Genomic DNA, 26,326 nt, shown 5'->3' with positions numbered 1-26,326 from the left:
CTTAAAACCTATCTCTTTGCTCAGGCATTTCACTGATAGATATCTGCTACCACCTAGTGGCAAGAGGAAACATCAGGGATATCCTGACACAACTTGTATTTACCTGCACTATTCTTACCCTGCCTACTCTTGTACACTGCCTATCAAATTCATGTGTCGGTTATTGCACTTTTTACTTCTTACTGATGACTATTTTTAAACTGAATCATTTTAAACTATTTTTATTATTTGCTAGATCCAAATGTGAAACACTGTGATTATTTATATTACTGAATAGAGAGCCTATTAGGATGCTAGATCCTAATGTGAAACACTGTGATTTGCCATACCTTGCTATGCTCGCTCATGCCTGTATTTTTTATGTCCGTTCTATTTTATAATTTTTTGACTATTTTTAAACTGAATCATTTTAAACTATTTTTTACTATTTGTGTTACTGAAAACTGTAAGCGGAGAGCCTATTGGGATGCTAGATCCTAATGTGAAACACTGTGATTTGCCATACCTTGCTACCTGTCTATCTTTTTATGCTCGCTTATGCCTGTATTTTTTACTGTTGTGAAGCACTTTGAACTGCAACCTCTGTATGAAAAGTGCTATACAAATAAAGTTATTATTATTACATAATAAAATAATGTATGACTGAAGTGATGGAGACCATGTTTGAAGGCAAACAAAAGCAAATCCCCCTCAGATAGCACAGCAACCAGAATAACTGAAATACTGGCTGGTGATTTGATTAAACAGCTTTGTGATAGAATACAAAAATGCACAGTGCATTTCCATAGCTGTGGATGAGTCCACTGACACCACTGAGAAGCCTATGTTCTGAAGAACCGTTCATGTTCTGAAGAACTGTTCATGTTCTTAAATGTTATTGCTAAAGATTGAGAAGATTGGATCAGTTGTGCTATTTTTGGAATACTTGAAACCCCTTTTTTGTGGAATATTTGATGCGGCCCAGCCTCACCCAGACTCTACCTCCAGCGGCCCCCAGGTAAATTGAGTTTGAGACCCCTGTATTACACTAACCCAGAGTTGATTGTACTGCACAGCACGCGCCAGCAGAGGGCAGGGCAGTCTGTCTTTCCCTCTCTCAGTCAGAGCAGGAACGCTCGTGTTCCTTTGGGTCTTTCATCTCGCATGTGTGTATTAATCTGCACGACAAATAAAGACTTATTCTTAGTGATGCACCGATGTGAAAATTGTGGCCGATACCGATATTTACAGATGTCGATATCTCTGTATAGAAAACACTTTTTTATGATAACCAAATAAAGAGCCATTTTCCAAAATGCATTATAATTTTTTTTCAGAAATGACTGATATTTTGAAACTATTTAAGGCCAAAACATGTAAAAGAAAAAAAGAAAAAAAAACGTTTACTTTTTTATATATATATATAAAGGATTCTCTGGCTCTGATATCGGACCGATACCGATGTGTAAAAAAACTGCCATATCGGCGGCCGATATATCGTGCATCACTACTTATTCTTCTATAGAATGCGGTTATGGACCGATGGCCATCTGTTTATTAAGATCAAATGGACCATGGGTCCACTTCCAGACATTGGATGATTGAGGAATCGGGAAACAGAGCGATTTTCTAACGTTTTAAAATGGATTCGTGCATGAGTGGACTCGTTGTTTGGGTACCGGTAAGTTATGTTATGGTTAAGCGATTGGAAGATGAACGTACGAGATATGAATGCTGGGAGTGCAGGGACCGAAACTAAAGCCTGCCGCTCGCCAGGGGCGCCCAGTTTTTACCTTTGGCGCTTGACACTTAGAGGGCTGCCCGCCGTGTGGCGTGTAGACGTGTAGTTCATAACGATACTCTTGTGCGAGTACAGATTATAGCCGCGCTCGTCTTTTTTTTCTCCGCCGCGAGATCGTTAAAAAACTACAAGTCCCACATTGCACTCAAGTCAACGGTCCAATCACAGTAGAGTGACGTGACTTGTTTCATGAGAAAGAAAGCAAATGACGAATCGGAAGCTCTCATTTGGCTTGTTTACTTCCTGAAACGCCACCATTGCGATATGCGGGCAGTCTGCTCTAGTCTATATCGGACCTCCATGAGCTACTGTTACTGTTTAAACAATGACCCAGTCAACTATTCACTTTTAGTTTAATACATGACGAGGCATTGTCTAACGGTATCTAGCTGGCTAGCTACTGATAGCTGCTGATATCAACAAATGCTCCAGCAATAGTCGACTCGAGTGCATAATACCTCCGTTCCCTCGTTAGCTAGCTTAGCTAGCTCACGTTAGATCCATCTGTCCCAGTAAACTAAAATGTCTTAACGTTATCTACCGGGCTAGCAGTAGCTACAGATAGCTCCTGATATCAATGTCTTATAACATTGATTGAATGCGTATTCTAGCTGAGGGCATGTTGAATGTGATTTGACAAAAGAACCCGTAACGTTATAAATAGGGTCCAGCTGCATCGCCGGAGAATCCTTGCATGCTGAATGTAGGGTCTAGCTGAATATAGGGTCTAGCTGCAGGGCCGGAGAATCCTTGCTGGAGCTGGAGGCTACTCAAGTATACACACACAGACACAGGGTTCCCACGGACCTGGAAAACATGGAAAACATGGGATTCATGGGATTCATTTTCCAGGTATGGAAAGGCATGGAAACTGAGCAAAAGTGACCAATTACATGGAAATAGAAACAGTTGTCCTGGAAAATTTTATTGGATGATGTGTAATAAAATGTAACTATTGAGCACAGAATTAACATGAGTTTATAAAAACCCTTTACACGTGAACAGCTTTTACTGTAGATAGAAATGGATGATCAGTCAGATGGTCAGTGTTTCACCACACAGACTGGATTGTGTTCCGCGACACAGATAACATTAATGCCTACACGGAGACAGTGCTGGACTATGTTTGTACTAGGGTGAAAGAAAATCCCCACTACCAAAATGAAAGTTTACCCAAATCAAAAACCCTGGGTAGACAAATCCGTCCGTGAAGCTCTGAGAGAGCGCACCAAAGCATACAACGACGGCCTAGAGGCAGGCAACATGAATGACCACAAGGTGGCGCGATACAACGTAAGGAGGACAGTGTCAGAGGCCAAACGACGCTACAGGGATAAAATTGAACTCCAGTTTGAACAAGCTGACTCTAGAGCTATGTGGCAGGGGCTCAAAACGATGACAGACTACAAAGGCGCCTCCCTCAAACTGAACAGTGACATCTCCTTAGCAAATGACCTCAATACCTTCTATGCGAGGTTTGATGCTGGTAATAACAACACCAGCTCACAAGCCTCGGCAATGGGGGGGGGGGGGTCGGCTGCTGATGGAGGCGCAGTGTTCAGGGTAACAGAGCATGAGGTGAGGCGGACCTTTAAAAAAGTGAATATCAGGAAGGCAGCAGGTCCAGACGGCATCCCCGGCCGCGTCCTAAAAGTCTGTGCCGACCAACTGGCCCCAGTATTCACTGACATATTTAACCTGTCCTTAGAACAGGCTGTCATCCCCACCTGCCTGAAGAAGTCCACTATTATCCCTGTACCCAAAAAATCCAAGCCTGCTTGCCTCAACGACTACCGCCCTGTAGCTCTCACCTCCATAGCCATGAAGTGCTTCGAGAAGCTAGTAAAGGGCTACATCTGCTCCTCCCTCCCCATCAACATGGACCCCCTGCAATTTGCATACCGCCCCAACAAGTCCACGGAGGACGCCATATCCCATGTGCTGCACACAGCAGCATCACACCTGGACAAGAGGCAGGGGAACTATGTGAGAATGCTATTCATCGACTACAGCTCGGCATTCAATACCATAGTCCCCTCCATACTCATAGCCAAGCTCAGGGACCTGGGCTTGGGCTATGACCTCTGCCAGTGGGTCTTGGACTTCCTGACTGGCAGACCCCAGGTGGTGAGAGCAGGCAACTGCACCTCCTCATCCATCACCCTCAACATAGGGGCCCCCCAGGGCTGTGTTCTGAGTCCCCTCCTCTACTCCCTGTACACACACGACTGTGTGGCTCAGCGGAGTAGCAATACAATCGTCAAATTTGCTGACGACACAGTGGTGGTGGGCCTGATCTCTGCCAACGACGAGAGGGCCTACCTGGAAGAGGTCAAGGTCCTGGCGGGATGGTGCCAGGAAAACAGCCTCTCCCTGAACGTCAGCAAAACAAAGGAGATGATTGTGGACTTCAGGAGGTCGGGGGTCAAGGACTACAGCCCCCTCAGCATCGACGGGGCACCGGTTGAGAGAGTCAACAGCTTTAAGTACCTCGGAGCCTACATATCCGAGGACTTGACATGGACCACACACATTAACAGTGTTGTGAAGAAGGCACGACAACGCCTCTACTTCCTCAGGCGCCTAAGGAAGTTCCAAGTCAGCCAGAAGATCCTTAAGAACTTCTACTCATGTACAATAGAGAGCATCTTGACCGGCAACATCACCTCCTGGTTTGGGAATAGCACTGCACAAGACCAAAGCAGACTACAAAGAGTGACACGTTCAGCCGAACGCACAATTGGAGGGGGGCTCCCCACCCTCCAGAACATTTACTACAAGCGTTGCAAGGGCAAGGCTAAGAGAATCATTAAAGACTCCAGTCACCCGAACAACTGCCTCTTTGAACTGCTGCGGTCAGGCAAGCGATACAGGAGTCTCAAGGCGAGCACAGAAAGACTCAGAAGAAGCTTCTATCCCCAGGCCATCAGGCTGCTAAACGAACAATGAATGAACACTACACAACAACAACCAAGCACATAGCACACACATCCACACGCACACACTCACTTTAAACAAACACACTGTAGCACCCACCCCACACACTTATAGCACACACCCACTTTAAACAAACACACTGTAGCACCCACTCCCCACACTTTATATTTATGGATGAAGGATTGCACTACAACTCGTACACCTTACTGTAAATTGTACCTAAAATTGTACCTCATCCCATTTCTGCTTTGCACTAGATAGTACTGTACATTAGTACACTGCATAGTATTGTGTATTGTATATTATATGGTAACTCAGAACATTGTACATATGTCTATACCGAACACTGTGACCTCATTTTCTTCTTCTAAATTCATGCTATATTATGTTATTATGTTATTTGATACTATCTTGTCTAGCACAGTCTCTGGAGCGTAACAGTAAGAAGCATTTTGTATGAAAGTATTCTGTACTTCTGTATGACAACTATTAAAGAACTTGAACTTGAACTTGAACTTGATCCCATGTTGTAGAGCATGCTCTTGGCATCCTATATGGTATATTGGATGTTGGAATTTGATGCAGGCAGCTTGGTGAGCCAATGGAGCCTTGGCATCTACAGTGAAACTTGAGTGAAACTTCTTATGCAAGTTTATCCTCAAATGTAAGTAGCTGTGTTTTAACTGTGTGGTAAACCTGGGTTTATCAACGTTAGTTAGTAAGCAGTGCAATCTTGCTAACTAGCTAGCCAACGTTAGCTCTCATAACGAGCCAGTTAGCCAGCGCCAGGTACAGTAGCTAGCCAACGTTAGCTCTCATAACGAGCCAGTTAGCCAGCGCCAGGTACAGTAGCTAGCCAACGTTAGCTCTCATAACGAGCCAGTTAGCCAGCGCCAGGTACAGTAGCTACCAACGTTAGCTCTCATAACGAGGCAGTTAGCCAGCTCCAGGTACAGTAGCTAGCCAACGTTAGCTCTCATAACGAGCCAGTTAGCCAGCACCAGGTACAGTAGCTAGCCAACGTTAGCTCTCATAACGAGCCAGTTAGCCAGCACCAGGTACAGTAGCTAGCCAACGTTAGCTCCAGGGGCGGGGCTAGGGGGTGGCTACTTGGGCTCAAGCCCCCGAATGTTTTCTGAAAAGCCCCGAATCTATTTAAAAAAAAAAAAAAAAAATTATTATTTTTTCTGACAATTCATCATTGTTACATGAAAATATGTTTGCACCAGATTTAGCAGAAGCTAATTTCCATCTGTGGTCTATCCAGCTGCTAACTGTATTTCAGTGAGTTAAGTCTTGGTGTCATGGTAGACTCAGACCTAAGCTTTAAATCACAATCAACAAGTTAATTCTTCCACCTTAGAAACATAGCATTTATAAATCAAAAGGACGCTGAAAACCAGATCCATGCCTTTATTTCAAGCCAACTCGACTACCGTAATGCACTCCTTACCGGCCTCCCAAAAAAATACGATAACTATTTTATTGCAATGCACTATTGCATTATTTTATTCTATTTTACTAACTATTTTATTGCACTGCACTATTTTACTTTGTATCAGTGAATCATAGACGCCTGGCCATAAGAGCATTCGGAGCATCTCTGCTCTCCCACTATTGAACTTGGGGGAGCAAAGGTATGCTCTTGCTCCACCACTTTTTGATCATATGAAAAATATGATATACCCCCCCCCCCCCAATATATAAATCTAACCGGTTAACTGAGTTTTATAGTGAAAAGAGCAGCTTTATTGGTCAAGATTGAAGGCTCTATATTGCAGGAAATTGCACGTACAGGTTAATTAAATTCAAAAAAAATCTGCCACTTGCCTGCAAAAACAAATTAGAAAAAAAAAAAAAAAAGCGGGCACCTATCTGGGCTAAGCCCCGGATCTCCTATAATCCTAAATCCGCCCCTGGTTAGCTCTCATAACGATAACCAGTTTGATTTACAAAAGCTTTTACAAACGCTTTTACAGAGTAAGAGTAGTAGGGGTGAAACGATGCAACCTCACAACGATTAATTTCGATTATGATTACGAGGAGTTGAGAAGAGTAGGAAAAGAAGACAGGAGCGGACACAAGGGGAGGTGTGGAGAGGACAGGATGAGATAGGAGAGGAGTGGAAGAGAGAACATATATCAATCCCAGTGCTCATGTGTTCCAGTTCAATAAATTGTTGTTCATCTACAGCTTGTTGCATTATTTCATGCATTGATATTATCAATAAGACATAATCTCTAAGCATTTACAATGTAGACTTGACTGGTACATCTTTTAAATCAAGTAAGTAGTCAGGTGTCCTAGGGGGTTGTGTGTGTGAGGGGAGGGGGGGCGCGGATGGGGGTGGAAAACTTCAGGGGCCTATAGATCATCACTTAATATGGTACCTGGAAAATCAGGAGGTAGTATGGAAAAAAAATTCAAGGCAAGCGTGGGAACCCTGAGACAGTGGAGCTGTTTGCAGATAGCAAGCATTTTGACTTATTGCGTGGTGGCGATGTCTCGCAGATAATACAACTACAAGTATGATTATATAATATATATTTTATTTAAAAAAAAAAAATTATATAAAATATATATTTTTTTTTAATCAAAAAATGTTTGGCAGGTAAGAAATATGCTTGGCGGGTAGACTCTTCCCATCTACCCGCCACTGGCCGGTGAGTCAAAAAGTTAATTTCGCTCCCTGTGGGAGTGTATGTTTGGTAAACCATTTCAGTTCGACTGTGTGTGTGTATTGGCTTCGCGATTCACTACAGGGGGTTTAACGGCTTAAGCTGGGGTTTGATTATCACTTAATCAATGCAGAATACATTTTGTGCGTCTGTATGTGTAGTTGTGTACTACTGTCGTGAGTTTGTGAGTCATATTGGTCTAATTTCAGCCTCTGTTATACGTTATTGGTTCCGTATGACTCGTTTCATATGCGTGTGTCTCGAATGTGCAAGCTGATTTGTTTACTTTGGCAACACAGGTCGCTAAGGAATTTAGGTTTGAGGTTGAAGAAAGTGCACTTTTAGGTTGAAAGAACGGCCCTAATGTCAACGTGTTTCAATATAAGCATGATAACCAGTATAATGTTAACTTAGCTCTGCTCCACCTTATCGGCCGATAAGCCGATTGCAGTCAACAAGGCACATATCGGCCGTTACCGATACGCGACCGATATATCGGTGCACCCCTAGCATATCTGTTGAGGTATCAAGACATACTGTACCTGATTATGAATCCTTGCACACTCTTCTTGGTGTAGTGTATGTATGGGGCATGACAAAAAAAGCATTTGAATCCATCCAGAGAGTGCAGACCAATGGTGCAGAGAATTACCTTGAGTGATGTAGTGTTGCATGTGTTCAAACTTAAGCTGGAAAGAAGGAGGTGTCCATGTGGAATGCATCTTTCTATCACAAAGTTGTCCCTTTAGTTTTGACCAGTAATTCACCAGTGACTTCAAATATGAAAGAAAAAACACGAAATGCACATCATGTTCTTAGATATAGGGATGATTAGATACAAAGAGATGGCAGAGCCTCCTCCTCTAGACAGACTCTGGTTGTACTTTTGAAATACTGGATGTGTTTTGTTTTATTTAAAAGTGTGTTGTGTACTTTTTTTCCTTTTTCTAATTAGCCAATTTCGGGGACAAAGTAAATAGAAAGAAAGTGACTCATATCGGCCAGTATGATTTTTATAAACCAAAGCAGTTCCACTCTACTTCTGTACCGTAGGCAAATTTTTTAACGAGGGCCAACGATATACTGTAGGCATAATAATGAGAATGGAAAGCGGTGGAGCCATCAGGAGGAACACTCCGCATTTTCCTGGGGATTGTAATGCGGATCTTCTATTTAGAGTGTTACGGATAAAATCAAAGACCGCCGATCCCTAATTGCTGTCAAATTTCTAAATGAGTTCTTGATTTCAAGTGGATGCCTACTCCATAACACCCGGCTGTCAGGGGGTGTGGGCGCTGAAACAAAGTTTGACAGCCTCTTACTACTTCCTTTTCCATAATTATGCATCCAGTTATCTCGCCACATCAACGACTTTGCATACAGCACATATTTCTTTCTCACATAGTGGACTAACGTCGTCGAATTGATCGGAGGGGTGAAAATGATTACTTCTCGGGGCTCTGTTGGCGACTGCTTGTCATTATCCCACACTTTCTATCCTTTTTCTATCCTCTTCTGCCATATTCAGAACAAAAAGAATGTTAATCTCAGAAAACTCATTAGCGGGCTGTTTTGACAGGTTGACATGTTTTATTTTAGGCTGGTGGATTTTTATGTTAATTAATGACTGAAATGTATTGATTGATGTCTCCAGGCTTTTCACGCTCTGCTGTAGCATTTGAAGGAGAGACTAAACATAACCTTTCCCTATCAATTAAAGTTCTGAAAAGTGTTGATTAGACCCAAGTATTTTCCCCATGCTATGCTCTCAACGACAGCGGTTGTATTACATGAACAAGTTCATCTTGAGATTTCTGAGAGCACTGGTCCCAGAGGGGACTGTCTGTTGTAAGCTGCCATTCATTTGAGCCAAAGCATCACTAAGCTGTCAGACGTGGAGTTGAAATAGGAAGCCAGTGGAATATCACTCTGACTACAAAACCTGCAAAGGCCCTCCAAATCTAGATTTGGCCTGGACTTCTCAGGAAGTTAATATTTACAGTAGGCCTAGTTTGCACTGATTGTCCTTGTACATGTTGCTCTGAACAGTGTTCAGTGTTAATATTGCCAGAGGTTGGTCTTTTCATGCAATTGTTAAATGTGCGTTAAACGTAACGCTAATATCACACTAATGCTAACGTGGCAAATATGTTTCCATCAGTGAATTTTCTTTTGTGAGTAACGACTAGGGATGGGTACCGAATCCGGTACTTTTAAGGGTATCGACCGAATCACATCGGTACTACTGAGTACCGATTCACGTGAGATCCACTGGTGCCACATTTCGGTAAATAAAAAAAAAATTATTTCGTTTACCGCAAAACGAAACCTATGAAGTGTGCCGCACGTTCACCCGCACAATACAGCTTACCTAGGATTTGACTTGATTCAACAACAAAGCAGTAGGGGCAATGGCAAGCCGAAAACGGTCGCAGGTGTGGTTACACTTTACAAAGCTAGATGCAGACAACGCTCACTGCAACATTATATATTATATAAATATTAACATTGTTCTAAATAAATAATAATGTTAATGAATCATTTGAAGTTTGGACACATTTCTTACAACTGAGGTAGGTAGATAAATCTTTTTGAGACTAAAATACCGAAAAAAGGTATCGATTCAAATGTGAATGGTACCCAACCCTAGTAGCGACACCATGTGGCAGAATGACTCAAAACCTTGCACACCTCTTCCCTATCATGGAGGGTTTTTGGTTACTGACTGATATTAGCAGCTGGTCACTGCTAGAAACAATATTTCAGTAGCATAGCCTACATAAAGGAGCTCCATTTCAGTCTTGAAGAACAAAGACTGTTGCTCTTTCAAGGCTCAGCTTGTACCACAACAAATGGCCTCTACCACCTGAGACAGTTAAGGAAGTTCAGAGTATCGGGGAAGATACTCCAGTCCTACTCCGGAGCTGTAGAGAGCATCTTGACTGGAAACATCACTGCCCGGTATGGAAACAGTAAGGCACAGGACAAGAAGGCCCTACAGAGAGTGGTGCGCTCAGCTGAGCGTACTACGGGTATTGCACTACCACCCCTGCAGGTCTTATATAACAAGAGGTGCAAATCCAGAGCCTGCAGAATAATGAAAGACCCTCACCACCACCCCAACAACAGCCTGTTCAAGCTGCTGCGGTCAGGCAAACGCCTGCGAACACCAGCAACTAGGACAGAGACTTCGGCTCAGCTTCTTCCCCCAGGCCATCAGAGTCTTGAACACTGAACTCTCCACACACAAGCACACATGAGCACGTGCATAAAGGCCTCTGCATGCTACAGCAAATTTAAAGCAACTTCAACACAACATCGACAAAGCAACAGTGTTGCAGACATTCTACCTTTATGCTTCTGCAAAATCAACGCGCAGCCTATGTAACGTTGTACCCCATATGTAGCTAGGTTCCCTAGATAGATGACGCTTCCCTTCTCAACCAACCCATTGATAACAAGCAGAAAAATAAGCATAATTTTTACTTCCGGGCGGGGGGTTTCAAAATAAAAGAGCGAGTCTAAAAGCACCGTAAATACGTTTATTTTTTACAATATCTAACGTTACACGAACATAAACTAATCTAAAGTTAGTTTAGGTTCGTGTTAACGTTAGATAATGTACAAAATAAACGTATTTCCGGTGCTTTTAGTCGTCGCTCTTTTATTTTGAAATTCCCCGACCGGAAGTATTATAGTGTCTGTTGCTAGCAGCTTAACTTTTGTCAGCCGGTTCTTTGCTTTTTAACGTAACTTCATTAGTTTCCAATGGAGAGGAGAGAAAGACCGGCTCACATGCAGCTCAAACTACCTATTGGAATAAATTAATTGATTGATGTTTAACTTGTCCCTGTGTGTGTCCAGTCATTTCGACTAGCAAACGTTGTATTTAACGTTAAAGTTACCTCAGGATACCATTGTATTTAGTTGGTTAGCTATGTAGCTAATGTGGATAGCATTTTGTATAGCACCAATGCTAGCTGGCTGGCTACAGCTTTATTTACTAAATTATGGAGGCTTTTTTATCGTCAAGGTAAGAGAGGATTTGTCATGATCAACTGAAGGCGTATGCTATGGAACAATATGTGCTTGGGTTTTCAGAAAAAGGCCAGCTATGTGACGCTAATTATTTAGCATCAACGCTGGCTGGCTACAACAATGGCGGATGGTATTCTCTGCGAGACCTATATTATTCTATGACAGCCCCGCCCCCATTCGCTAACCAACCAATCACTGCTACGCAATATCAACGCAACGGTTGTTTAGGTTAGATTTTGGAGACATGTACGCAGATTCCTCGCAACACAGTCTACAAGACCCTAAACAACAACCGCGCTGAAATCGCGCTGATGTTGTGTTGAAGTTGCTTTGAAGTTGCTGTAGCATGTAGAGGCCTTAACACACACACTGTATACGCTCACACACTAACAGTCACTTTAGCATGAACACACACACACATGCTGCACACGCTCACACTCAACGGTCACTATATGAATTGAAAATGGGGGACCCTGATGGAAACAAGACAAACGTCTTTCTCAGGTCTGCATCCCCTTAACAATTGTATGTATTGAGCCGTACTGTATTGTACCCATTCTGCAATCTGTTAAATAAAGTTTTCATTCATTCATTCATTCATTCATTCATTCATTCATTCATTCATTCATTCACACACAATGAAAAGGTCACTTTACTTTTTAAAGAACGGGAGTGGTTCTTGTATAGTAAATAGATGGATATAGCAAGTTAGCATAAGGACACATAGTATAACTGTAGATTGTATAGTATAGCATTGTATAGTAGTGTACATAAGACCCAGTGCCTCATCCGTAGCTAACATTGTATTGCACTATCGCAGGACCTTAGCATGTCTTACCATGCTTTTTGTAAACTTTATGTACATTATACCTGTTATGTCTTATTCTTATTAATTGTATTATTGCACAATCGCTCGAGCATGACCCCCCACATTTCACTGTATGCTTGTATGCCGTGACAAATAAAACTATTGACTTGACTTGACTACTATTGCTTATATTCTTCTAGTTAAATTTTTTTTACGTTTTAACTCAAAACTGTGATCGTGTTTGTCGAGCATCTTTTACGTCCGGTAAAACACAAAACTGTAATCGTTACAAAAACATGTTTCAGGTTCGGTAAAATAGACATAGAATATACCTTACCTTAGCCAGAAGGTATTCCAAAAAGAATAATTCCAAGTGATCGCATCGCCATCACGATTACCAGTGTATCTACTGTATCTATACACGTTTATATGGGAAATACGCTTCAGGCAACCACATTTAGAGGCGATCGCTGTTCTCTCTGTTCAGGCAGGATGAGGAGCCCTTGCCAAAAAAGGAAAACATGTATCCACACCAAGCCATTCCAGTTCAAAGGTAGGCGATACTGCCACCTGGTGATATTCGATCGTCATTGCAATTCCAACGTAGGTAGATGAATCATAGACACCTAGATGGCTCCGGCTGACGATATAGAACGGGGATCAAAGGAGAATATCAAAGGATCAATACCCGAGTATACCGCGAAAGAGTTAATTTCTTTGCCAACTGGACATTGTAAAATTTCCTTCAGCACTCTTTTTTTGCCTTCAGTACCTTTTGGCTACTGTTTTATTCATTTATCTATTTATATGTGTATGTATTTTTATTATTATACAAAAAACAAAACCTAAATGTAAATGTGGATGCACACAAACACACTGCATGCCCCCTCCCTCCCCACCTGCCTGCCCTAAGGGACCACACTTACTTAGATTCTTTATCGTTTGTGAGGTGATGCTATCACAGGATGTGTATGCTGCCAGCTGCTGTGGCGTCTTGTTTCACTGATGCAGCCCCTGGCACAGTCCTGTCTGAAATCTACCAAAAAAGCCACTGTATTTGACTTCTCTTATGCAAAATAGGAAGTATTAAATATTCCGTAAATATACATAGGGTACGAAATAAGCTTCAAAGTGTTTCTCACAGCCTTGGCTAAATGCCTGACATCTAGGCTAAATGTCTACAATGATGCATTGTGTTTTTATAATTGCATGGAAACTCCCATTGTTTGTCACATTAACTGGACAGATTAAGTTAATTAGAGTAGTTGTGTGATAAGTAGGAATTAAATCACCAGTCGTTTTTTAAGACAAACCTCATCATGTCCAGGTTCTAAAATCAAATGATGGTTTTGGGAGAAGCGTCCCTACTAGAATGTCTAACAAAACATCCACAATTCTACAATTTGCCACTTACAACCCACAGCAGTCTACAGCCACGCCCCCCAAAGTTGTATTGCTTCATCCAAAAAGCTACAGCGAATAGGCTTGTAAGATTTTATTGTGGCTGAGTGTGCAATGATGTTCCTGTGGATGCCCAGTCCTGACATGAAGGGAAGAGACGGAGAGGGGGAAGGGAAACAACAATTTATTATAGGTCCAACGTGTTAAAAAGGCATTTTTGTTTGATTTATGCAATATGTAATTTACCTTTACCTTTCTTTGTGCTAATGTCATTAAATTGATTGACTCCGCTCAACATTAGGCCACTTGATTGCGGTACTCTTTTCAGCAATAATAACTCATGCTTATTATAAGTAATGGGTTTATTGGAGACTTTGCTGTGTTGTTGATGGGGTAACAATGTTACCTTATGGGTATCCTTATAATGGGGTAACAATGTTACCTTTATGGGTATCCTATCCTTTTGATTTCATGAAGTCATATCTTTCAATATCCTGATTATTTTTATTTTCTTTTTTTCCACTTTTCCAGCATTTACAATTTAGAAATGTCACGGACAACGTGGTAAGATCTGAGCACTCTTTTCATGTGAACACATCTGTTTTGCCTGCCCTGTGTTACTAAAAGCATGACACTTTTTCACGTCGTACTGTACCAGATCTTGCAGCTCTTGAAAGGGATCAATGCCAACACTAATTGTTTATATGCCCATTTAAAGACACTTTCTTTTGCTTGAACGAATTTAAGAGAAATTCTTATACTTAACTCATTCTGTGCCATCGCTTAATGCGCCAGAGGGCGCTAGAACGCCATCGCTTTAATCAATGGGGAGACTGCGAGATTTGCGACCGCTTAAAATATATCTTATATTATAGCTATGGGTCTAATACACCCGTCGATTGTCAGTGAGTTGCTTCCAGTCAACATGTACAAAACGGATTGTTTTTTCATCCGTACATTTCCGTTTTATACCGTTTTGAATGAGTATAGTTTTGGTGATTCTTAGTAATCCCAGGAAAAGACGCGATAATAGCCCTTTAGTGGAATACACTAAACACGTTGTCATTTTTCGCCTGATTATCGAATCTTCCTGAAATCAACGCTAGATTATCATTATTATATTCCTTCCTCATGCATACATGAAATGGCCCTCGTAGCGTGGAGCTCCCCCCGCCGCCTCCTGCACTCAACGGTAAACAGCCACACACACACACACACACACACACACACATACACACACACACACACACACACACACACAGAGCTTAGATCGCGGTAGAAAGAAATATCAGATTAACGCAAGATTTTATATATACGGCTGGAAGGCGTAGGCGGCAGTATTTGCCCTTTTGCGAGCTCAGACCTATTCCCAATGATAACATCAGGCTGGATGGATGAAAAATTAATTGATATAGCTAATAAAAGAAATAACGATTAAAACCCGAGTTTTCTCGTGACTGGCGTTGAATGAGTTAAAGATACTACAAATTCAGTTTCCTTGATTTCCAAGATTGATAATTAGCCACCACTCATCAAGGTCTTTGTGGCAAGTTTCTCTGGTCTTTCAAGCACTCTCTTATTGGCTGGCATCTGTAGTTGCATGCTGCTACATTAGGTATGACTCTAAAGATGAGAGGCTTGTTGTTCCATTGGGCCCATTGTCATTCAGATACCTTGAGGTGAAAGGTCAAGGGACCCCTTTAAAACTGGATCCCCATTCTGGACTTTTGACAAGTTTTTATTTATTTAAAAATCTATATATTTGCTGTAATACACACAATTGACTCAAACCCTGCCCTTTTTTCTTGATCCTCAAATCACAACTGTTGCTTGAGGGAAGCGACGGTTGTTATTGGAGGATCAAGAAAAGAGGGCAGGGTTTGAGAGGTCAATTACGGACTATGATTTTAGGTGACGTATTGGTTGTTTTTAATAGTGATATTGATTGTCATACAAGATCTTAAATGCTGTTCCTCTTTTTCCTGCTATAATGCTCATATTATTTGGGCCTACACCTAAACACCTTTCACCCTGAGGCCTATTGTGATTTTTTTTATGTCTGTGCAGCTGGACAGGTTTGCCAGTATCCGGATACCGGGCACTAGTAAGAAGGACCGTTCGCACCTATCGAGCGCCAAACATGCCTCCAACGACTGGTCCATGTCCTCCTCCACCTCCACCTCCACCTCCGCCGAGTTTGAGGAGCTGTCATCGAAGATCACCTCGGAGAAAGAGATCCTGGCTCTGTTTGAGAAGATGATGGTACGTTCATTCATCATTGCACTGTAAAGAACACAATCCGTATGACTCCACATAGCTACCCTGTGAAATGAGGAAACAGTAATTTTTTTTTTTTTTTTTTAAGATTTGTTTTTGGCGTTTTTTATCGCTTTATTACTACTGGGCAGTCCAGCAGGGAGAGACAGAGGAGAAATGGGAGACAGAGCGGGGGGAAGACATTCGGGAAATAACGACGGATTCGGGAATCGAACCCGGGTCGCCCGTGCGCTATGTGGTTCGCCACTGGGGCGCCCCTGGAAACAGTAATTTAGTTAAAGTTCACAGTACTGGTCTTAGTTTGTAACTTATGTCAATGTCTCTGAAGAGAAGTCTGTTCACTAGGGGTGGGGAAAAAAATCGATACGTAGTAGTATCGCGATACTTTGCGTGGCGATACTGTATCGAAACGGGGACGCCAAGTATCGATATTTAATTATTCATAAAACAAATTTTTATTTATTTTTTTTTGTATAAGGAAGTTGCATTGTTAATTTCAATACCTGTAATAGTACAGTAGTCCATGCACACGTGTGCATTCAGTTAAGTTGGAATATGACTGTAATACAAACAGTTCAGTTTGTCAGGTACATGCAACACAGATTACAGTGTTTACATCTGTCTGCTTGAGAAAATACCATGTTCTGCAATAAAAATGATTGAAGTGAGATGAACAGACTGAAAACGTTATGTTATTAGAATAGAATAGACTTTTAATTGTCATTGCACAGTATACAACGAAATTTCAGGGGAGCTCCCACAGACCGTAGTACATAATGCATACATGAACACATAACACATAACACTGTACATAACAGAATATTTTAAATAATAAAGTGCATAATGGGTGGTAATCAGAGATTGTCAAGTGCAGTGGTAAGTGCATGGTGCACGTGAGGGGACAGTCAATGAGTGTTTAACAGTCTAACTGCTTGGGGGAAAAAGCTGTTCTTAAATCGTGTACTCTTAGCATGTATTGACCGGTATCTCCTCCCTGAGGGAAGGAGCTGAAAGAGGTGATGTGCTGGGTGCGACTGGTCCTTGATGATACATTTGGAGCGGTGGAGGCAGCGGGAGGTGAAGACGGAGGTGATGTTTGGTAGAGGAGTCCCGATGATCCTGCCTGCCGCCTTCACCACCCTCTGTAGATAAAACATGTTGACAAAGTTTTACTTTGCAGTTGAAAAAAGCTAATAAATCGCAATATATCGCAATATTAATATCGCAATACTCAGCATATCGCAATTTAGTATCGCAATACTATCGTATCGTGACTCAAGTATCGTGATAATATTGTATCGTGAGGCCTCTGGTGATTCCCACCCCTACTGTTCACTCTGCCGTCCTCTTGATAACGGGGACTAACAAGACCAGAGCCATATCTCTTGAATGGGGGGTCATCTGTATTTAAGAATCTGTCTATTATTTTTCTTTCATATTTGAAATTACTTTTTTCCACTTAGACCAGCCTGTATGCATGCACCATCCAGTAGTTTCTGCCACTGAGTCCTTGGTTACCACGGAACCACTCACAATTCCCAGCCTTTCGGCACACGTCAAATTTTTTAACTCAAACTTTTTTACCTCAAAATGCAGTAAATAATCATGTTACTCGACGTAAAATCACATCACGTTTTAATTACGTTCTCCTAATGTGTTTGTTTTATAGCAAGTAGTTTTGCTGTTGCCATCATCTTTATTCGTGTTATGGATTTCTCCATTCAAACCTACCACAGCGCCCCGTCTCCTCATTATATAGAATGTCTCTGCTCTGGTCAGCCACCCATGACAGCAGACGGTTAGTCGCTGGGCTTCTTACTCTGGTGGGCCACAGCCCTGTCACGGTCAGTAGGTAGAATTCCAGACATGGGAGAAACCAACTTGTGTTTTAGACTTTGGTGCCAGTTCTATTGAAGCCTGTATTAAAATTCTGAAAGTTTCCACACTTGGCACCAATGTGCGTTCACACGCTACACAGTGATGTAATGACCCTATCTTCTTTTATAGTTTCCTTGGGAGAAACCAGGAAAATTAGCAAGGGGCTAGACATTTTGCATTCTAAATACAGTGGAGGTTGAATGTGCTTTTGATCCACTTTTTCTCCTTATTTTTCAATTTTTCTCTTATCCCAATTTCGCCTCACCAATTCTCCCTTCAATTCTCCCCTCCCCTGTCTCGAATGTTGCTAGACTATGCCTCCCACTGGTCGGCTGCAGTGAGGACCAAGCCTTGCATCACGTGTCCCCTCCGGTACACGAGGAGGCAGCTGTTGCATCTTTTCACCTGAACAGCTCTCTCTCTCCCTTGCTCTCTCCTTCTCTATTTCTCTCTTTCATTCTCTCCCTTTTACCCACACACAGACACCTGCTTGTTCCCTGAGTCGTGTCTGTGCATCACAGGCATGTGTCTGAGTGGCAGGACTAGGCAGGCAGTGGTACTAGCATGGTGAGGTTGTGACACAGACTCGGCTTTCATCATTTGTCTCCGCTAGTGGACTGATTCATGGCTACTCCATCAGACTCTATGACAAGAGTGACGAGGTGAACGGATGCTCTGCTCTGGCTCTGTTAAGTCTCATATAGGGATGCCACGATCGATCGGCCAGCGATCGGTATCGGCCGATAATCAGTAGAGTTGTTCCGATACCGAAATGTCTCCGATACAGCCTAAAATGCTGGTATCGGCGAGTACACTTAAAATCTATGCTCCGATCTAGTGATGCACGATATATCGGCCGCCGATATAATATCGGCCGATATGGCCGTTTTTTTACACATTGGTATCGGTCCGATATCAAGATAACGGCCGATATTTAAAAAAAATATATATATATACCGGTATATAATTTCTTTTTTTTGTACATGTTTTGGCCTTAAATAGTTTCAAAATATCAGTAATTTCTGAAAATAAGTTACAAAAGTAAAAAAAAGTATGCGTTTTGGAAAATAGCTCTTTATTTGATTATCATAAAAAAGCGTTTTCTATACAGAGATATCGACATCGGTAAATATCGGTATCGGCCAGAACAGCAATATTAATATCGGTTATCGGTATCGGCCACAATTTTCACATCGGTGCATCACTACTCCGATCCCATATGACGTAATTTATCAACAACACGCGGTATCCTCCTGCTGAGAGTGAGCATTATAAAACAAACGTGTTTTTAATCGACCGTGAATTAAAGTGTCAATGCTATTTGTCATTTTAACAGCAGATACTTTCTTAAATGCCATCGTCCCGACACAGCGGTGTTGACGGGAGCTCTGATGTGTTCGCTTGCTGGTGTTTTTAGCATTAGCTGAAGAGCTAGCTGAAAAGCTAGTTTTAGCTTAACACTTTGATCGCCAGGCTTAAATTCATAATTTACCATCATTCGCCAGCCCTATTTAATATGGAGAAGTTCCCCTTCTTTGCAGGGCTATAACTAGGGATGCCCCGATCACGTTTTTTGCCACCGATCACCGATCACCGATCGTCGTGAGCCATATCGGCCGATACCGATCCGATACCGATCGTTTTTGATTAAAAAGAAATTAAAAATTATTTTATATAATTATTATTATTTTTTTAATAAAATATATATATTATATAATTAGACTTGTACTTGTATTATCTGCGAGACATCGCCACCACGCAACAAGTCAAAATGCTCGCTATCTGCAAACAGCTCCACTGTCTGTGTGTACTCTAGTAGCCTCCAGCTACCAAAAAGGATTCTCCGGCGCTGCAGCGGGACCCTATTGGTAACGTTATGCTTTGGTCATTTAACATTCAGCAAGCCCTCAGCTCGAATACGCATTCAATCAATGTTATAAGACATTGATATCAGGAGCTATCTGTAGCTACTGCTAGCCGGCTAGATGACGTTAAGACAACTATTTAGTTCAATCGGACATTTCGTTTTGAACAGTGAACTAACGTCAGCTAACGCGAGCTAACGCGAGCTAACGGAGGTATCAACATGCACTACAAGACTTGCTGGAGCATTTGTTGATATCAGGAGCTATCGGTAGCTAGCCGGCTAAATACCGTTAGACAATGCCTACTAAAGGTGAATAGTTGACTGGGTAATTTTGTTTAAACAGTAACGATAGCTAGGTAGCTAACGTTAGCTCAGGTCGAATGCACTACAGACTCGAGCAGAGGAGCCGCACCTCTTTGTTTACAAACTCTACACGGGGGCGGGCGGGGCTAGGGAGGAGGAGCAGTTTGCAGGTCCTGTGCGTCTGAGACAAGCGAGTGAGATATCCACTTGATCAGTTTCCGCGATCGGCGAATATGACTAATTATCGGAATTCCCCGATCGCATATTTATACTAATTATCGGCCGATAACGATCGGTGGCCGATCGATCGGGGCATCCCTAGCTATAACTTTTAAAATTGTATTGCTAAATTGACATTACTATGGCCCATTCAACGTCCTATATCTATTGTTCAGGGTGTAGCAACGTTATACTTTTTCATTCACATATTCATACTAAAATACGGTCTAAAGTATGTTTTTATCGTTTTCTGCAGCTTTCTCCAGAACGTGATTTATAGCCCCAAATGCATTATATTGATGATGAAATACAGTTTGATAGGAATCTGCGCGAGATAAAAAATGTCAAATGGACGTGCTTCTAGAAGTTACTACTGATCATCTGATGTTGACCGGATAGGGGGGGGGGGGGGTCGTTTATAATTCCGTGGCCAACGTTATATGATTCATCTAGTGTGGGTGATATGATCATTAGAGCAGTTAGTATCGAACACGGTAAAAAATAACGTTGAATCTTACCGTTGCTTCCTCATAGCGTTGGGCGATGAGTATGGAACAGACATTTTCCTATTATGGGATGTAGAAATATGCTATCCATTTCCAGGTTGTATAATAGTATATACGTCCAAATCATGTTGTTTATCGAGTTATTTGCAACCGATCGATGTCCAGTGTATCAAGATGGCGTCCCGCTAACGATAGCGAGTGCCCGGACGAAATATGGGAGAGCACCACTTCCGGCGCATCACTTCCTGTTTTGGCGATCCGCCAGATGAACCGTTGGAGAGTTGAGAGGGGATCAACAGTATATCTCAAGTGTCCGGGGGAGAAATATGATTTCGATCACAGATTTTTGAAATATTGATATCAAAGACGTGGTCCAGCGTCTTTGGCAGAATAAGCATGGCGGGGAAAGACGTGTCCCAGCGTTTTTGGCGATTAAAGCGATTAAAGTGTTGGCTAAATTTGGAGCTATTCATAATCCAGCAATAATGGCTGCAGACCAGCAAGCAAAGTACAACAAGTTGGCAAAGGAGTATATAAATATATTTAATTCTTTAATTCGATATATATATATATATATATAGTATTAAAAAATATGCACATCCGAACCGCTAGAGGTCGCCAAAGTCACGCCAGTAGGCAAATCGTCCTCAAAACGTCCCGGGGCCGGTGCCAGTTAAGAGGTTATTTATGCACGACAGTAGGACCGTCAAATCAATCATTTTGAAGGAAAACAACTCTCTTGTAGCCTGGAAAGTCTTTAACCCATAATTCCATGATGATAACAAATGTATCTGTTGCTGCATGGTAAGATGGTAAAGGTGACTATGAGAACACCCACGGTTAACTTTATGGTTCAGAACGTGTGACGCCACTCTATTGAAGAGAATCAATGATCACTTTTTACACAGGTTTACAGCTCAAAACACTAAATTCTGCATCCCATTCAGCGCTTTCCCCAGGATTTTCAATAGATTCATACTGTTGTGAAGGATCAGATTAAACCGAATATATATATTTATTATATATATATATTTAAATAGTGTTTGTATATCGTTTGATATCCCCTGTATATTCTTTGTACAATATGCACTGAATATCCCTTTAGTCTACTAAACAGCCCATAATAGTTTCATTCTACCATTGGACGAGAACCTGGCGCCAGGTTGCCATACCCCTAGGTTCAAGTTCAATCGTGCCGCCCAACATGTCGTGGCAAGCCCCGGTTCCGCGCAGGAATACGTCTGGCGAAATACGAATGGTACTATTTGTTCATAGCGCATATATATATGGCGCAAGTAAAGTAGAACTTTCTTTTTAGTCCAGTTCTTTACCCTCCAACAGAGTGACAGACGCGAAGCCTCACCCACGACGCACGTGTGGTGTAGTAAGGCCTACTTGGCCTCAGAATAGGCATTGAGATATCGTGCGGATTAATAGTTGAATAGTCATAGTTTGGCACTATACCGTCGAGTTGGACGTATTCTATTAAGCTAATAATAGTCTATTTATGTATGGTGCATCGTTCGGTTAGAGTTCTAAAGTTATCAGTACCCCCCATCGTTCCTGACGTTATCTGGATGCTTAACCAGGCTGGGCAGACCCCTAGTGGTGCTTGCATCCGAGGAGCTCCGGGCCAGGGCGACTGGACCTGTATATTGGATTACTCTACCCGGACGACGGCGAGCCTTCCACGGCTTGGATTATGCTTTGGGTGCTTTGATTATTCCATGGATAACGGCCAACACTGCGGAGTGTTGGAACTACCCCCCGGAGAGGACTCCAGGTGAGACGGCGCTCTACACCAGTGAGGTCGCCTCACGTCTCTCCGTTGTGGACCGGCAGCTACCGTCCACCAGAGGGTCCAGCTGTATTCGTCTGCGGACCGAGGTTCTGTGGGCACCGTGTTCAAGACTTTGAATTCTCCAAAGAAACCGTTGGCCAGATGGGATACCGCCAGCGGCTTCTCTAACCCCCCCCTCCTACTGTCTTACAACCAGCGGGACCCCCCCCCCCCCTTAGTGTATCCAGCTATAATCATTTAAGTACCATCGCTATAGTTTCCTAAATATCCAGGTTGTATACTTACTCCCTGCGTAACCAGAGATTGGACATTCAATGTTGATTTACCTACGAATACTCATTTGCCATACAAGTGCATATTTCAAATCATAAGTGTAAACAAGTGAACGTTGTATATACCTTTTGCTATATTAAATATTCGATTTGTACATTTGTGTGGATTCGTTTCATCAGGTGGGAAAGTGTTCATCATACTTATATCATGTACTGGATGGCCAGAAGTTAAAGTACAAGAGGTAGTGGTATTAAATACCATATCTAACAATACAGTCAGGGAATTGTACCCCTCAGTTACACATACAACTATATAATAACTATATTCTCTGTCACTATATTATATAAACTATGTAACGATATAGAAAAAAATATCTTCCTGGGTGCTTTTGAAAAAATATTTATTACTGAAGTAAATTGTACATGGATAACTCAAAGGTTTAAAGTAGGGATGCACCGATCTGATATTGGTATCAGTATCGGCCGCCGATATCAGTAAAATAGCTGGATCGGGTATCTGTACATTTTACAATACCAGAAACAATATCCTCCCCCAGTGAACTAAGTTATTCTGATTTGACTCGCTATCCTACGTAGCAAGGAGCTGATCTGCAGTAACGCCCCCTCTGGTTGTAGCGCAACCATTCGCTCAACAACAGAGCGAGTGGAAATACCGACACTTCCTCAAGCGGGTGCCAACAGAGAGGCAGAGAACGAGCGAGAGAGAGGGATATAGAGAGATAGAGAGGGAGAGAGAGGGGGACAGGAGCACATGTGTGTCTCGGGGAAACACACACACACACACACACACACACCACCTCCTGACGGCGCGGGGCTGGAGCTTCTCCACTCGCATATCACTGTCAAAATATCTTTGACTCCCACACGTGTGCCCGTATTCCGATCCGTGCAATAATATTCACAGGGGCATATATTGTCATTTGAAACAAGTTACCAATGCAATGCCCCCCGCAGTGAAATTAATTAGTATCCCAATCAATCTCTCTGTATCTCTCTGTGTCTGCCAGTGCAGACTGTGGGTGACTGTCACTCAAAACGCTTATGGGGGGGGAAATGCAGACACTACAAAAATTATAGGAGAAATTTGGACTAGAAAACAGGGACCACTTCAGATATCTACAGGTTAGAGACTACTACAACAAAGAAATAAGGGGGGCCAAAGACGAAGAACAGAATGGAATAATCAAGATGATAGTATGGGCATACGAAGGCGGGCAAGGAAGAGTAATATCAGCAATATACCAAGCTATAATGAACAGCAAGGGACACACGACCGATTACATAAGGGAGAAATGGGAGAGAGAACTAGAGATAGAAATAACAGGGAAGGAATGGGGGAACATATGCGAGGTGCAACATTCAACAACAGGATCGAGGATATGGAAAGAGTTTGGATGGAAAAACATAATCAGATTCTTTATAACCCCAGAGCTGAAGGGAAAATATGCACCAACACAAAGAGCATGCTGGAGGATGTGTGGGAAGGAGGGGGCAAATCACACGCACATATTCTGGGGATGTCAGAAGCTGAAGGGGTATTGGGAGGAGATAGGGGAGGCACTGATCAGAATATTAGGATACGGGTTACCACAAACAGGACTGGTGCTTTACTTAGGAGACCTGACACACGAGGGAATACAAGGGGGGGACAAATATTTAATAAAGATAATATTGATAGCGGCTAGAAAAGCAATAACAAGACTGTGGTACAAAGAAGACCCACCGACAATAGCACAATGGGTAGGAATAGTGGAAGAGATACAGGATATGGAGAGGATAACACACATGCTGAGGTTACAGGAAGAGAAATTTGGAGAAAGATGGGGAAAGTGGGAGGATTACAAGGGGAACGAAAACGACATCACAGAGGAAGAACCAAATACATCACAAGAGGGCGAAGGGTAAAGGAGGAAAGAGGTTCAAAGAGGGTTTCTGAACCCATGTCACACACTTAATGTTTTACAATTGTTTTATGTTTTTTTAAGTCAGTATTTTTATTTTTCGTCTTTTGGGCATTACATTTTTTCTTTATTATTTATGTCTGTTTAATAGTGTTGTTGAAGTTATTGTATATGTTGTGTTGTTTGTCTCAATAAAATTTTAAGTTAAAAAAAAAAAAACGCTTATGGGCGGAGCCCAGCCCAAAACAGCTTGAAATCTTGAAGTGGAAAAATGCTGCTTTAGAGTACTTGATTAGAAATACAAAACAATGAATTTTTTGGAAAAAAACTTTACAGATGTGTTCCATAGACTCACAGGAATTGTGTAAAGTTGCCCAAATAGTGAAAGGAATAGCAAGACATGTCCCCTTTAACAAACAATGGACCTCATGATCGAAAGTGTACGTAACTATTTTCGTAAGTAGTTTGTATGAACACATTTACGAAAGTCGTCCTCCAGATGCTTGAACACGTGAAACCGTGTTTGTAAATGGCCAAAATGTTATCAGCTGATTGAAGAACGTCACTCATTCTTGAACTGAAAGCGCATTCTCATACAATGAATTTGCATACAGAAACGCCCCACCAGCTCCTTATAAGGATATAAGGGAGAGGCTAAGCATTGCAGTCCGAGTTGTGCTGACCCTTGTGAGGACTGTGTGCACACTACAGGACCGAGTCCACAGGCAACGCAAAAGCAATTTGCGACTGATCAAAATTAGATTGATTCAAATGTATTGTCATTATACAGCACAAGATGAGTACAATACAACGAAAATAAGTTTGGCATCTAACCAGAGTACAAATATAACAGTAAAGTGCAATAGTAACATGCACAGGTGATTAAACTGGGTATAAAATACATCAATACTACTGAGTAATAGTGCTCATCAGATGCATGTACAGAGTTGTAGTATTAATATGCACAGTGATACAGGTATAAAGACCCTATAGTAGTAGGTCATACTGTAGATAGAACATGACAACTTTATTAATGTAGCCACGCAGAGAAAGCGGCATGGGATGAGTTAAGAGGTGAGGTTAACGTGGTGTCAGGAGAGGAGCGCACAGCGGCTGAAGTGAAAAAGAAAGTCCAAAAAAAGATTCAGCAGTCCGATGTTGCGCTCTCAAGGCCACCTCCTGCTCCGTCTGGGGGTTGGTGAGTGTGATCATGAACCAGGGGGGCAGCAATAAAACAAGTCATTAGAATAATAGAAGCTTACTGTTGCTGGAACAATTCATTATGCATGTATACAGTATGACTACGTACCAATTAGTCATGCATCTCCAGCATCTCCTTGCTCAAGGTGCACACCCACAGATCTGTTCTGTAAACGATCGATTTGTATGGAATTCGTTAATTGTATCCTTTGTGTGGGTTCAACTTGTGAACAGTAAGATGCGCAGTGGAATGTTTCTCCACTGGCTCTTATGATGTGCACACTACTAAGCAATGTAATAAATAAATAAAACCAACAATAGAGAACAAGACTGTATATGGAATATTAATAGTCTATTCCACTACTTATATCCGCGCAATTGGGTTTAGTTTTTATTTATTTATTCTGTTTATTCATTTGCAGTGTTTGTGTAGTGCTCA

At 42.0% G+C, this 26,326-nt stretch overlaps 1 protein-coding gene across 1 annotated transcript in view; it reads left to right on the top strand.

The window, feature by feature from the left end:
- Positions 1-26,326, top strand: part of LOC311223466 (protein diaphanous homolog 3-like) — a gene marked incomplete at its 3' end in the record, with an annotated part of 594,292 nt that overhangs the window by 39,423 nt on the left and 528,543 nt on the right. The window contains exons 2-3 of the mRNA XM_084308253.1: positions 14,174-14,206; positions 15,710-15,904. Coding sequence (XP_084164379.1) covers positions 14,174-14,206; positions 15,710-15,904 — 228 coding nt within the window. The remainder of the gene's footprint in view (positions 1-14,173; positions 14,207-15,709; positions 15,905-26,326) is intronic.

This window comes from Notolepis coatsorum (genome assembly GCF_963971535.1).
Source record: "Notolepis coatsorum genome assembly, chromosome: 2".
Classification (NCBI taxonomy): domain Eukaryota; kingdom Metazoa; phylum Chordata; class Actinopteri; order Aulopiformes; family Paralepididae; genus Notolepis; species Notolepis coatsorum.
The sequence above is the reverse complement of the archived record's forward strand: the minus strand, read 5'-3'. Positions and strand labels throughout refer to the sequence as shown.